The following is a 15,674-nucleotide window of genomic DNA, read 5'->3' as shown; positions in this document are numbered from 1 at the left end:
TGGGGTGGGGAGGGCATTTGAGGGCTTTAATGAAAATGATGTATAACTGAAAGATCCCTCCAGTTTTGTGGAGGGATGGGTGCCGAGGGTGCGGCAGATGTCAGGAACACTATTTTAAGTCGTATTTCTGGAATCTTGGTAAGGCTGTTGTCTTGGACTTGTTGGCATGGTAGCAGTGGATAGTGACGAAGAGGCATGAATAGACTTTGGGAGGTCGCCGTGACAGGACTTGTGCTAGATTGAATGTGTATTGTGAAGGAAAGTGGCAACATGGCTGCCTGCTCCATTTCCAGACTTAGAGGGTCATGGTGTCTTTTCCTGAGATAGAGAACCCTAGGGCATTGGTGGATGCAGAAGAGTAAGAAAGACTTTTCTGGTACATTGTTAAGCCAGAGTCAGTTAACTGACGTACATTATTTTGAAAGTTACTCTGGATGGACGAACAGTTCTCAAGAAAATCACTGGAGCTGTTGGGGTAGGGAGGAGGGAAGGGCAGGAAGAGCATCTGGGAGACCAGAAAGGGGCCTATGTGGGTCTCAGCCGGGACATAGTGGAAGCTGTTCAGGGCCAAGGGATGAGGCTGGAGGGGCTCCAATGGAATGGCTGCAGGTGATCAAAGACTTTAGTTTTTCGCCAGTGTGAAATGGGAAGCCTTGGCAGGGCTTTTCTTTTTTTTTTCTTTTTTTTTTTAATTTTTTTTATTAAATCATAACTGTATACAATGATATGATTATGGGGCATCATACACTCACTTCATAAACCATTTGACACATTTTTATCACAGTGGTTAACATAGCCTTTCCGGCGTTATCTCAGTTACTGTGCCAAAACATTTACATTCTACATTTACCAAGTTTCGCAAATACCCCTGTAATATGCACCACAGGTGTGATCCCACCGATTCCCCTCCTTCTACCCACCCACCCCTTTCCCACTTCCCCCTATTGTTAAGTTGTAGCTGGGTTATAGCTTTCATGTGAGAGTCCCAAATTAGTTTCATAGTAGGGCTGTGTACATGGGTATTTTTTCTTCCATTCTAGGGCTTTGAGAATGATAAGAGCTGAACAGATTCCCGGTGTGAGGAGAGCAGGCTAGTGGGTGGAGTTGCCTGATTTAGCAAGTAAAAATCCAGGACTCTCAGTTAAATTTGAATTTGAATATAAAATCAACAATTATTTTGTAGCATAAGTATGGCCCGTACAATATTTGTGATTTATGCATACAAGAAATGTATTCGTTATTGATGTGATATTCAAGTGTAACTGGATGTTCTGTGTTGGACCAGAAAACCCTAACACCGGGGCAGATGGAAGCAGGGCCTGTGCAGGAATTCCAGGAGGCCGGAAAGGGTCTTGTTGGTAGCAAAAGTGTGAGGAGAGACCCCAGCAAAATGGCCCATTTGGTGCACTTTGCCAGAAAATAACGCTGGGAAGACGAACTTGGCTCTTCTACGTCTTTCACCTCCTACCAGGGCATCCCAGGGAAGGCTTACCCGCCTCTTCCAATCCTCTGGAGACGGCGCCCATTCTCTTGGGAGCCCAATCGTGGACGTGGGTTAGACTAGCTTCCCTCGACAGACGCCCAGAGAGGCTGCAGTAAAATTAAAACCCTCTGGCTGGTCGGCACATAACCCCGCCTTCCGCCCCCCATAGGGGTGGAGCCTGAGCGACTAGCAGCTAGCTGCACTTTCTCCCCGGATGACGAGTGGCTGGATAACATGGAGTCCGGCAAGATGGCGCCTCCCAAGAATGCTCCGAGAGATGCCTTGGTAAGTGCGAAGTGTAAGAGGCGGTGTGCGTAGTCTGAAGCGGCACAGGATCTGCAGGGCAGGACCAGGCTGAGGGCGTGAGGCGGGGGGCCGGGCTCACGCGCCAGCTTCAGCCCAGCTGGAGCGAACAGAAGGAAAGGATGGTAGATGCGTCCTGGCCCCTGGGCCATTCACTCACTGCCCGAGCTGAGCTCCCCCGGAGGGTAGTTGTCCAATGGAGTGTGCGGTGGGCCGCCCGGCTTTGTCTCCCAGGCTTCTGGCACCTGCCGCCTCGTTGTTTCACCCTATCTGCTAACCCTGACTCCGCTTGCAGCGTTCTGATGCTAGCTCCCCCACCACCACAACCACCACATCCGAAAATGACAGCTAGCTGGAACCACCCCTAACTCTGCTCAAGAATCCAATCCCGGTCTTATTATTCTCTTTTCCCTCCCTCGCCCCATGCCGACTCTCACCTAAAAATAAAAAATATTTTCAGCAAGAGCTTACTACGTGTGGTCACTGACACTCACTTGGGAGGACAAGGATGAGTAGGAGTTTGGGGCCCAGAAAAAGAGGACTTTGTATCATAAATATTACCTTTATCCAGCCTTGATTTCCAATACCAAATTCTGCATCTGGCATTTTTATTTGACTCCACAGGTGATGGCACAGATCCTGAAGGATATGGGAATCACGGAGTATGAACCAAGGGTTATAAATCAAATGTTGGAATTCGCTTTCCGTAAGTTAACAAAACACCAAAAACTTGTCTAACGTGTAAATCAGAAAAGATTGTTTTATCACAGGAACATTTTCAACCAAATTATGTTAAGAGATAATCAGAATTCAGCCTAAAGCAGTAAAAGGTTCAAACTAAGAGCAGTACTTAATACTGCGATATCTGTTTAAAATTGATCATATAGATGGGACAATTAGCTATTAAAACCAAATTTTGCAAACAGTCTAGAAGTTGGTGGAACCCTCTGTTAAGACAACTGGCCATAAATATTAAGCTGTCTTCATATGTTTAAGACAAATTGTTTTGTTCTTAAAGGATATGTGACTACAATTCTGGATGATGCAAAAATTTATTCAAGCCATGCTAAGAAACCTAATGTTGATGCAGATGATGTGAGACTGGCAATCCAGTGCCGTGCTGATCGATCTTTTACCTCTCCTCCCCCAAGAGATGTGAGAAAACTTTTATTTGAAGTTATTTTTACTTATAATGTGTTTTAACTGTAGCTCTAGTAAGGATTTTTTGGTTTTTAGTTTTTATTAGATATTGCAAGGCAGAAAAATCAAACCCCTCTTCCACTGATTAAGCCATATGCGGGACCCAGACTGCCACCTGATAGATACTGCTTAACAGCTCCAAATTATAGGCTGAAGTCCTTAATTAAAAAGGTAAGAAATTTTAGTCAACTTTGCTTTTTTAAAAAGGTGGGAAATGTTAAGGGAATTTGTAAAAGCAAATTCCTACAATTAGTGCAGTAGATAAAAGATTAAGGTAACTTACTAGAATTTTTTTTTTAATTTTTAAAATTTTTAGAGCTAGAAGGAAATTTTCTGTTAGTCTAAGCCAATAACCATTTTTTACATTAGGAAGCTAAGTCCAAATTCATTTATGGAGTTAGTAGCAGAGGAAGGACTGATTCTCAGGTCTTTTAAGAAGAGTAAAATTATCTCATCTTCCTGCTGTACACATAGGTTTTTACTGAGGTCCAATAAGAGAGTGGATGATACACCATCAGGAATTGGGCCTACTTTCTGAAATGTGACTAAGGCTCTCCCACCACTGAAAAAGTTCTCCCCATAATGGGCTATCTTTGTTTTCTGAAATTCCACGATAAGAGAGTTTTTTTCTTTTTTCCTTTTGGCTTAAGACATTGACTAGTTAAGATTAAAAATCACAAGGAAATTAGCTGTTATTCCCTATTCAAATAAAACTCTACCTTAAAATTAAATACTATATCAGATTACATATATGCATGTTCTTATCTATGTTTATATAGATAATTACATGTATACATGTTTGTAAAAACCCTAGTTTACATGTTGGATTTAGAACATTGATAGAATAGAAACAGGACATTCTTGCCATGTATTATCCCATTAATAATTCTCATCAACAAGCCAAACATTTTGGCTCAGGCCTATACTCTTAGCCTTTTGGGAGGCCAGGGCAGAAGAAGCCCTTGAGGTCAGCTGTTCAAGACCAACCTGAGCAAGAGCGAGACCCCATGTCTACTGAAAGTAGAAGAATTAGCCAGTCATGGTAGTTCACACCTATAGTCCTTGCTGAAGTAGGAAGATCACTTGAGCCCAGGAGTTTGAAGTTGCAGTGAGCTATGATGAAGCTACTGCACTCTAACCAGGGCGAAAGAGTGAGACCCTGTCTCAAAAATAAAAAAAAAAAAAAAAGAACTCCTCATCAACAATCCAGATTTCACTCCTGGCAAATTTAGGTGTCAAATCTTAACAACACTAAAATTAAGTTGTTTTTTAAATCCTCTAGGGACCTAACCAAGGAAGAGTAGTTCCACGGTTAAGTGTTGGTGCTGTTAGTAGCAGACCTACCACTCCTACTATAGGTAAGTGAAATGGAAGAAATGACTTTTCTGGCTAGTAAAGTAGTCGTGCCTCCGCACTTGGTTTGGGAAGTGTAATTCAAGTCAAAAGATGAGTCAGGGCCTGGCGCCGTGGCTCACACCTGTAACCCTAGCACTCTGGGAGGCCAAGGTGGGTAGATTGCTTGAGCTCAGGATACTGAGACCCTGTCTCTAAACATAGCTTGGGTTGTGGTAGATGACTATTGTCTCAGCTACTAGGGAGGCTGAGGCACAATCACTTGAGCCCAAGAGTTTCAGGTTGCTATGAGCCGTGATGCCACGGTACTCTACGGAGGGCAACAAAGTGATATTGTCACAAAAAAAAAAAAAAAAAAAAAAGTAAGTCAGAACTTTCCTGTGTCTTGCTATTGATAATTTTACTCATCTTGTAGTAAAACTATAAACATACATTTTACTGGATTTCAAAGTGAAAAATCCACAAGGACTATCTGATTCCAAAAGAGTATAAAATTGGAAATTTCCCAACATTGTAGTTGGTATAAACTATGATATCAAAACCAAGAATTTTCTGTTAGCTGTGTTCTATCTTTTATACAAATGAAGTTGCCAAACACACTCGTGGCAGTAGCCTGCTTATTAGAAATTAAAGAAATTTCTGAATATATTAGTAAGAAAATGGAGAAGTTCAAAACATACAAAAAGCCTTTTTTTTTTAAGACAGAGTCTCTGTCACCCTGGATAGAGTTCGGTGGTGTCATTGTAGCTCACTGCAACCTCAAACTCTTGGGTTTAAGCAATCCTATTGTCTCAGCCTCCCAAGAAACTAACCACAGGCACATGCCACAATGCCTAGCTAATTTTTCTGTATTTAGTAGAGACAGGCTCTGACTCTTGCTCAGGCTAGTCTCACACTCCTGAGTTCAGGCAGTCCTACTGCCTGAGCCTGCCAGAGTGCTGAGAATTACAGGTGTGAGCCACAAAAGCTTCCCTGAAAAGTTTAAGCATCTCAAAGGAAAAATAGTTCTGCTTTTAATGCTAACCCTTTTAAAACATAGTTTTTATTGTCTTATATGGTCAGTGGAAACCCCTTTAAGGTGTTTCCTGTGTCATTTTTGACAGATATCCATCATTTTTGAGGATTTCTAGCTGTCTGACACAAGATGTTCTAAGCCCATCTTGGATGCCAATAAAAAAAAAAAAAAAAAACTAGGCTGTGGTAATCCATTATATGTGTTAGCCAATTTAACCAATTTCAACTATCAGTTATGATTTTTATTCCTAGTTAGAATTTGTTGTAAATCTTTACAGATTGTTTAAATCTAGAGTGAAAGCTCTACCAAAAACTATTAAAGGTACAAGTTTTAAACTTAAAAGGATTTTTTAATGAGTTGTATAAACCTTAAGACCTAAGCATCTACTCTATTCAGTTTTAAAACTGAAACTTCATACTTATTTAAAGGTAAATCTTTAGATCAAAACAAAATCTATGTACCATGGAGTTTTCTTCTTTTAACAAAACAAAATACTTGTATTACTTCATTAACCTTCACCAAATACTTTGGACCTTAATACATGGCAACACTTACCTTGGGATAGAGGTATGTTAGAATAAGTTCTCACCTCCTGGGTTTAAGACAAAGAAAATCACTAGAACCTGTATTTCTGGGTACCTTTAGGCTTTTTTCCCCCACTTAGACTTTCTTCCCTTTGTCCCTAGAGATGATGATAGCTATAGTCTCTTCAGCAATTCTATCCCTGGGTAGACTGCTGGTTCCAAGGGGAAGGGAGATAATAGAAAGCCTGCATCTCCAAAGAAAAAATTAGAAACAGACACGTTTCTGTAATTTTTTTTTCTTTTTGTTTTTGGAGACAGAGTCTCATTCTGTTCCCCAGGCTAGAGTGCTATGGCATCAGCCTAACTCACAATCTCAGACTCCTGGGTTCAAACAATCCTCCTGCCACCGCCTCCCTAGCAGCTGAGACTACAGAAGCCTGCCAGAATGCCCAGCCAATTTTTCTATTTTTATTAGAGACAGGCTCTCACTCTTGCTCAGGCTGGTCTTGAACTCCTGAGCTTAAGCAATCCTCCCACCTTGGCCTCCCAGAATGCTAGGATTATAGGCTTGGACTACCACACCTGGCCCATAAATGTATTTTTTGAGAGAGCAATTACATCATTATATGAAGTCTTTAAGTCTTGTAATTTGTTCATTAAGCAAATGTGTTGAGTATCTTGTTAGGAGAAAGGCACAAGAGCCATGTCCTCACAAGGATAAAAAATGTAGCCAAGACTTTTAATATAGTGATGAATCTAATAATAAGACTCCTACAACATGTTAAGGGAATTTCAGAGGCAACAGATAAGACTTCTAACTAAGCAAATTAAAGTTTTGTAAAATTGGGTGGTATTTGAGTTTCACTTTAGAATGGGTAAATTTTACATGGTAAGGTTTAAACTAAGTTATCTCCAAGATAACCTTTCTGCTTAAAAAGTCTCTGACCATGGAAAATAAACAAATTTTTTGTGCCCACCTATGGACCCCAAGGGGTGTATTTGATCAGCTACTTTTGTTAGAAGCCTATTGGTTTGGTTTCATGGGCATAGAAGTCATCTTCTCATTCTCAGCAATTGACAGAGATTAAAAGTGCCAACTAAAGTAGTTAATAGAAAACTTGGGTCTTTATTTTGGCAATTTATTTAAACTCTCAACTTCGTGGCTTCATCTAGCTAAAATTCTGTGCTTACTATGTACCAGATGCTATTTGAAGAGCTTTACATGGATTATTTAATTCTCACAAGAATTGTAAGAAATAGGTACTATTATCCTCATGTAACAGATGGGAAAACTGAGATACAAAAAATTTAAATAACTTGCACAGTGACATTCAGCCAGTAGATAGATGATAGGGCCTAGATTCAAAGTTAAGCAGGTAGGCTGCACAGCCCACATTCTTTACCAGTACAGAATGTAGCATCTAAACAAGCTTATAAGCTTTTTAAGTTACTTTGCTCTTATTTATAGTGATTTTTGCTCATCTTTAATTAGTTCCTGTGCTTTGCATTTGCTTTTTTTTCACTTCATACCAGAGCAGTTGGGTTTTATCCCTTGCCTTTTCTGCCTGTTCAGCTTTAGGTGTTTACAGTTCCTGCAACAACTGCAGTACAAAATGTTCTGAAGGTAGTTTCTGGTAAGCTAAAGAATGCAGAATAGAAATCTGTATCTAACTAATATGGTCTGTTAATTATAACTACAGCAACCCCACAAACAGTATCTGTCCCCAATAAAGTTGCAACTCCAGTGTCAGTGGCAAGCCAAAGATTTACCGTGCAGATTCCACCTTCTCAGACTACACCTGTCAAACCAGGTAATGTGATTTGGGGAGGGGAAATAGAATTTATAAATAATTTCCAATTGTAGAACAGTTTGTGTTCCTATGGCAAGAGTTAGATTGTTCTCATATCACAAAAGGAAGATAGAAAATAATGCTGCAAATCAGAGTTCTTCAGAGGGGTCTATCTATAAGCCATCAGAAATTGAATGTAATTTTACATATAGTAGTACGATAAGTCTCCCCTTATCTGCAGGTAATATATTCCAGGACTTGTGCAGTAGATGCCTGAAACTGCAATTAGTACCAAACACTACATATATTGCATTTTTTCCTATACATACATTCTATGATAAAGTTTAGTTTATAAATTAGGCAAAGTATGAGATTAATGACAATAACTAATAGATAGAACAATTAATATGTAATGGAAGTTATATGAATGTTGTCTCTCTCAAAATACCTTCTTCTGTACTCACCTATTTTTGGAACATGGTTGACTGTAGGTAACTGAAATTGTGGAAAGCAAAACCACAGATAAGGGGGGTCTATAGCATATGTAACATTTTAGGAGGGGAGTGTATTCAACATTCTTGTCAAATTTTCAAAGAATACAGTGAACTAAACAGTGTGGTCCACAAATCTAAGGCATCTTCAGAGAAAAATACTTTTAGGGTAAAAACTCAAGAAATTGATACAACTTAGTGACAAATATATGTATGCATTCCAAAATGTAAATTCAAGTGAAAATTGTACCTTTTCTCAACTTAATAGGAGATGATATATATGTTTTGGAATAATATAAGTAGAATTCTGTTATGGTATAGTTTGCTAATTAATATGTTTAGCTTATACATATTCTGAAACCTAACCAGAGACTTATGTAAAATACTGGCTCATAAGAAAAGCATGATTCCTGACCTTTAACATGTGCCTTTAGTATGTTGTTTGCCGAATCCAGTTCATTGTTTCCCATGACTAAGTACTAATTGAAATTTTAGGTAATTAAATTAAAATGATACAACTCTTTTAACCTTATACTAGGTAATGTTTAAGTTGATTTAATCTTTATGTATACATTAATCAAAACACATTGTTTACCATAAGTATACACAAGTATTTTTCAATTAAAAGTAAATGAAATAATAAAGATTTTTAAAAATTTATTTCTATTCCTAATGCAGTAGTAGTAGTTTCTTCTACAATGTAGTTGCGCTTCATGCTATTGAAATTTGTTTTAAAATTACATTTAGCTTTGTTGTATACCTTTTCCCATGTTTTAGATTATGGATAATTCAGTTTGCGGGGGCTTTCTTCTCTGTTTACAGTTCCTGCTACAACTGCAGTACAAAATGTTCTGATTAATCCTTCAATGATTGGACCCAAAAATATTCTTATTACTACCAACATGGTTTCATCACAGAACATGACCAATGAGCCAAACCCACTGAAGAGAAAACATGAAGATGATGACAGCAGTGACACTCTGTAAGGATATAGTCTAGCTGCATTTCAAAAGTATAATTGGTTTTGAACCCAGTCTACTGAACTAGAACATTATAGATCTCAAGTTTTATTTTAAACAAATGTAGCTGCATATTTTTCACGTTAGTTAAAACTGTTAAGATTCCTTTTTAGTAAAAGCACAAATGTTTATTAGACTTAATGTACAAAAGGTTAAGTACTTGTTTCTTAATAGTTTCATTAATCTTGAGTCCTACTATGACACTTCTATTTTTTGATGCAGGTTTCTGCCATGTATCACTGATAGCAGCACTTAAAATTTGTTTCTACAGCCTGATCAGTGGACTGATCAATAAAAACATAATTTATAAGCTCCATTTAAATATTTTAGGTAAGATAGTCATGTTTCCTGTCACTAGCTTTTGACCAAATCTCTCACCTTAGAAAACATTTTTTGAAAAGGATGGATTTAGAGGAATTCTAAATCCATTTTGAATGTATTTAAGTTGGTTATTGGTCTTCCCTAACTTCCCACCTCAACTCCCTTTCTAGATCCCATTTTCTGCACTCCCCTATAAGCTTAAGTTTCTCCCTATTGCTCTTAAATTTAAAAGGCCATAACTGGAATTTTAAAACTGTCATTCCTGATAACACAACGCAATTTCATTTATATATATACTTATATTATCACTATGTCACCCTTGGTAGAGTGCCGTGGCGTCACAGCTCACAGCAACCTCAAACTCTTGGGCTTAAGTGATTCTCTTGCCTCATCTTCCCAAGTAGCTGGGACTACAGGCACCTGCCACAATGCCCGGCTGTTTTTGTTGTTGTTGTAGTTGTCATTGTTGTTTGGCAGGCCCAAGCCAGGTTCAAACCCGCCAGCCCTGATGTATGTGACCGGCACCCTAGCCGCTGAGCTACAGGTGCCAAGCCTCATTTTTATATTTTTAAAATGTGCTTTATATGCCTGATGTTCTGTGGTTCACTTTAACCTGAGAATTTGCATTTGCTTTTTTTCACTTCATACCAGGGCAGTTGGGTTTTATCCCTTGCCTTTTCTGCCTGTTCAGCTTTAGGTGCTTTTGATAGGTAGGTTTAGGTCAGCTACATTCAGTTTCAGTCTTGTATTCAAAGTTTATAACTCTTATCATATTTCACATTTATTTTTTTTTATTTATTTTTATTAAACCATAGCTGTGTACATTAGTATGATCGTGGATCATACTAATGTACACAGCTATGGTTTAATATTCTAAATTTAACAGACACTATAGCATAAAATCTGCTTTGATAAACATTTACTCCGGGCTTCGGCAAAACCACTGAAAAGCAAGTGTTTTCTTCCCTTTCTACTGCATGCATATGTTTTAATCACCACTTCTTAGACCCTCCTAATGGGTAATTCAGGTTATTCTTTCTAGCTTGTTGCTGAGATGTCACACATAAGATGGAGATCAAACCTAAAAGTAAACACTAATGGTTCTCCATCCTCTTCAAGGCCAACAAAAGGAAACAAATTACTGTGACGTGACTTGCATTTAGGTACATTCTACATAGTTTTCCCAGTAATGTAGTAATATTGCCAAACATATTTCCCTATTTTCCATTTATGCATGTCTAAAAATATTATTGGGAAAGACTGCAAACCTTTTGAGAGTATAAAGACCTATTTTGTTTCTGTTCAAGTTCAACATACTTTTGCAGAATTTTCTAAAATAAATGTTCACATCATAATTTAGAATTTGTAGCCAGGGATCATCAAAACTTAATTATGTTTCATCTTAGGATGGTGCTTTGATACATCTGAGAAATAGTCCAGTAACAGGCAAGAAACGTCTCATCACAGTTTGAGTGTTTTTGGATATTAGAAAAAGGCAATGTGGGCGGCGCCTGTGGCTCAAGGAGTAGGGTGCCGGTCCCATATGCTGGAGGTGACGGGTTCAAACCCAGCCCCGGCCAAAAACCACAAACAAAAAAAAAAAGAAAAAGGCAATGTAACTTGTGAAAAAACAGATCTGACCAACATCAGAGGAGAAAATTTTTCATTATATAGAATAGGATATTGTTACTTGAATGTTCTCAGGGAGGCAGCATGTCAGATGGCCTAGGTTCTAGTCTTGGCTCCATCATTTACCACCTGTGTGACCTTACTTACCTCTTAGCCTTGTTCTCCTCACTAGTAATAGGAAAATAACACCTACCCTGCCTACCTCACAGGGATGTTGTGAGGATTTAATTGGCACAAATGAAAATTCTTTTAAAATTGTAAAATGCTATGTAACTTTAAGGAATTATTATTAATGTATTTGTTCCAAGGTTATTAATAAAAATTTGGGTTTATCATTGATATTTCCTTTTTGACTCAAGGGATTCAAGGAAGATGAACAAGGCCCAGTAACTCTGAACGCCAAAAGGCAATTTAAGGTTTGTTTAATGGATGGATTATGTATCAGGGAACTGCTTGCTTTATTTGGAATCTACATGATTCATAGTAAAGCAAAATGAAAATGAGTGAAATATGGGCTTAAATTTGTTAAAGCCATAACATCCTGTCTTTAGTGGGAATTTTCATGTACATGTAATAGATGTTGCAATGTGAGTGTTCATTAACTTAACAGGTCAGCAGGTAGATAGTTGGCTGTTTCAGATGAAGTCTGCTTTACCTTGCAGCTTTCCCCATTCCCTCATTGCTTCCAGAGAAACCTAGCTTTAAGAATGACTTAAGGCAGCTCTAATCCTTCAACTTCTAGGTGGAATTTTTAAAAAGGTGTACTGATGGTGAATGGGGTGAGGACACGTCATCTCCAGTTCTTCCTTTACAACAAATAGAAAACAAGTGTGAATGATCTGAGTGTGAATATAGAAATACAGCCAGAGAGGGAAATGGTAGAGACCCACACTATGGTATGAGCCAGGATCCACAGTGAAGTACTCAAGAGGTAGAAAAGTAAACAATCAAAACAGCAGGTACAAAGGAGTGTATGCCACCATTTATATTTTAATATGTTTATATATACAGGGATATACTTTAATATATATTAAGTAGCTCTAGAACAGTGGTTCTCAACCTTCCTAATGCCATGACCCTTTAATACAGTTCCTAATGTTGTGGTGACCCCCAACCATAAAATTTTTGTTGCTTCTTCATGTGTGAAAAAATATGTATTTTTCAAAAATACATGTTTTTCGATGGTCTTAGGCGACCCCTGTGAAAGGGTCATTCGACCCCCAAAGGGGTCATGACCCACAGGTTGAGAACCACTGCTCTAGAAAGAAAAGAAATTGGTAGCTAGGGGACTGAGACAGCCATCATTGTATACCCTTTTGGTTTTTGATCATGTTCAACTCCTATGCTTGTAGAAAATTTTGGACATGAAAAGGAATTAAGAAACACTGACCTAAAGCACAGATTGAATTCTTCTCTTATGACATGGGGATTATTTTTTTTCTGCATTTAAGCACATATATGTGTGTGTGTGTATACAGACACACACGTATATATAAATAAAATCCTAATATATATATATATATATATATATAAACCCTAATATGTGTAAATATATGTGTGTATACAGACAACCACATATATATACATATATATAAAACCCTAATATATATATAATATATATATAAAACTTAACCGATTTTAACCGTTATATATATAGACACACACACATATATATTAGGGTTATATATATATATACACACACACATATATATATATTAGGGGTTTTTTTATATATATATATTAGGGTTTTATATATATGTGTGTGTGTGTGTGTGTGTGTGTCTATATATATAACGGTTAAAATCATAAACCTCTGCAATATGTAACCAAAAATTCCTAATTCTACATTAAATCAGAAAGCAAATCCTTATACTATTCTAGTTTATATGCTCATAAGCTGTTCATTATCTACTATCTTCCTCCACTAGGTGTAAATTCTTTCAGTTCGTAAGCACTATCTTATTTATATTCCCTCCATCATGTCCACAGCACGTAGAGGTATTCATATGTTTGGCTAGTTGCTAAATTATCATCGAGGTTTTCCCATTCATTCTATGGATTAACAGCCCAAATAAATGAGGGAAGATCTTGGAAGTAGAGTTTAATAGAAAGCACTTAAAAGGTACAATTAGGGATTGTTGGATAGATGATGTTGGCAATTACAGAGTGTAGGTACTGGGTTTATGTGTATTTACTATATAATTTTAATTCCTCTGTACACTAGAAATAAGTTGTTGGAGAAAAGATAATTACTAGGGAAAAAAAGTTTGATAAAGTTCTAACCCAGCTGCAACATTAATTTGCTAGGATCTTTTGGGCCTCCTACAAAAGAAGATTGGGCTAAAATTCCTGCTTCTCAAACCAGGGTAGAGTAATACCCTTAGAGATATACAGAAACTTTGTGCAATTTAAAATTAAATACAAATATGGGGACAGTATTGACTAAAATACAAAAGAACTAAGCAAAAATGATTACTTAAAAATTTGTGTTCTATTTAAAGCAACCACCAAAATTTTCTTTTGCTTTTCTCTCCAGGGTTAAGCAAATAAGTCCTAGTCTAGAAGCATCATATCAGGGAGGGAAGCACAATGAAAAAGCATCAGTCTCTGGAACAGGACAAACCTGGATTTGAATCTCTGCTGTTACTTACTAACTCTGTGATCCTGGTCCTAGAGTTTTAATGATTTCTTTATCCATAAAGGTGAAATCTTGTGTGTAAAATGCCCAGTACAGAATTTTTGTTTTCAAATCATGTCTCAGTCTAAATTCTCACAAACTCCATTAAAATGAAAGGAAAAATATTGGAAGGGAAAATTATAGGGATGATAAAAGAATCAGAGTGGCATTAGATTCTTTGACAGTAACGTCTTTGAGTCCAAGAAAGTGATACCTAGGCTAAAATTCTATATATGGCCAAACTATAAAAGGTTGAGTAAAGACATTTTCAGACTAACGAGGTCACTCAAAGATTCTACTTACTGGGCCCTTTTCTAAAAGCTAGTGGAGTCTTGTGTTCCACAAAAGAGTAGACCAAGAAAGAATAAAAAAGGGGATCCAGAAACCAGAGGCCCAGAATAGGAAATGAAAGGAATACCTGGGAGGTTTATGGGAAATCCCAGAGCAATAGCTATACAGCAAACCTAGAAGGCAGCCAGTACAAATTAGAGGAGGAACACTAAGGACTCTAGCTGGGATGCCTCTAATAAAAATTAAAATTTTTTCAATACATGTGCATATATACCTCTGGAGATTTGGGAATAATCAGTTACAGGTACACATAAAAAAGGAGAAAGCAATTACTTTAAAACTATTAATGTCAAAGAGAATAAAAGTTAAGTAAGTAAATATAATCATAGTATAATACACAACTCAGCTGTAAATAGGATTTATAATAATGTAGACTTTTGGTCTAATCTATAATTATGACAAAACTATACTGGGAGAATGAGTAAGTGGATATATATATGGAACAGAGACTGTAAGAGAGTTAAATCTTCCATGGTATGAAATTGACATCTCTTTTAGAAAATCAAGAAGTTAACTGTTTAGTATAAACATGATACTTAAACCATAGAGGGAAATACTAGAAAAAACTTGTTTATTTATAATTTATTTATTTATTAATTAATTGGACACAAAGTCTCACTCTGTCATCCCATGGTATCATAGCTCACAGCAACCTCAGTTTCCTGGGCTGAAGCAATGCTTCTTCCTCAGCCTCCCCAGTAGCTGGGACTACAAATGCCTACCACAATGCCTGGCTAATTTTTTCCATGTTTAGTAGAGACAGGGTCTTGCTCTTACTCAGGCTTGTCTTCAACTCCTGAGCTCAAGAGATCCATCTGCCTTAGCCTCCAAGAAAAGTCCTAGGATTACAAGCGTGAGCCACCATGCCCAGCCTAGAAAAACTTATGAGTTGAAATCAGTCATCTCTTGGAGAAGGAATCACAAATAGGAATGTGATGTAATTTGTCTGTTTGCTATAAGCCTTAACTTTTAAAATTACAATGTGTAACTGAAAACTACTATTTAAAATAAAGCACCAACACAGTATCTGCCATAAAGTAGGCCCTAAATAAGGAGTAGACATTGATTTAATCACATCTCCTCACTGCTGCTGCCCCACGTCTTACACTCAAAAATAACAGAGCCAGGTGTGGTGACTGAAATCTGTAATCTTAGCACTCTAGGAGGCCAAAGCAGGAGGATCCCTTGAGCTCAGGAGTTTGAAACCAGCCTGAGCAAGAGTGACACCCCAGTCTCTGCTAAAAATAGAAAAATTAACTGGATGTGGTTGTGCATGCCTATAGTCCCAGCTATGTGTGGAGCTGAGGCAGGAGGATTGCTCCAGCCCAGGAAACTGAGGTTGCTGTGAGCTAGGCTGAGGCTGTGGCACTCTAGCCAGTGCCACAGAGTGAGACTTTTTGTCTCAAGAGAAAAGGAAAAAGAAAGGAAAGAAAGAAGAAAAAAGAGAGAGAGGGGAGAAATAAGAATTGTAGGTATTTGATCCCTCCTTCAAGATTCTATTCCATTCCTAACAAAGTA

The 15,674-nt window shown here is 37.7% G+C and overlaps 1 protein-coding gene across 4 annotated transcripts; it reads left to right on the top strand.

Moving 5' to 3' along the window:
• Positions 1-1,045: 1,045 nt before the first annotated feature.
• On the top strand, positions 1,046-15,559 carry TAF9B (TATA-box binding protein associated factor 9b). 4 transcript variants are annotated; one of them, XM_053579267.1, is made up of 8 exons: positions 1,046-1,768; positions 2,411-2,492; positions 2,805-2,941; positions 3,023-3,157; positions 4,269-4,344; positions 7,573-7,689; positions 8,982-9,141; positions 13,665-15,559. In XM_053579267.1, the coding sequence occupies exons 1-8, from the start codon at positions 1,718-1,720 to the stop codon at positions 13,759-13,761; spliced, it is 855 nt and encodes a 284-aa protein (XP_053435242.1). In that variant the 5' UTR covers positions 1,046-1,717; the 3' UTR covers positions 13,762-15,559. The 4 variants fall into 4 exon arrangements, with proteins under 4 accessions (XP_053435242.1, XP_053435243.1, XP_053435245.1 ...); XM_053579268.1 differs by lacking the exon at positions 13,665-15,559 and adding an exon at positions 9,401-11,460; XM_053579270.1 differs by lacking the exon at positions 3,023-3,157.
• Positions 15,560-15,674: the final 115 nt, after the last annotated feature.

This window comes from Nycticebus coucang, chromosome X (genome assembly GCF_027406575.1).
Source record: "Nycticebus coucang isolate mNycCou1 chromosome X, mNycCou1.pri, whole genome shotgun sequence".
Classification (NCBI taxonomy): Eukaryota; Metazoa; Chordata; class Mammalia; order Primates; family Lorisidae; genus Nycticebus; species Nycticebus coucang.
This window is presented reverse-complemented; position numbering and strand designations above follow the sequence as displayed.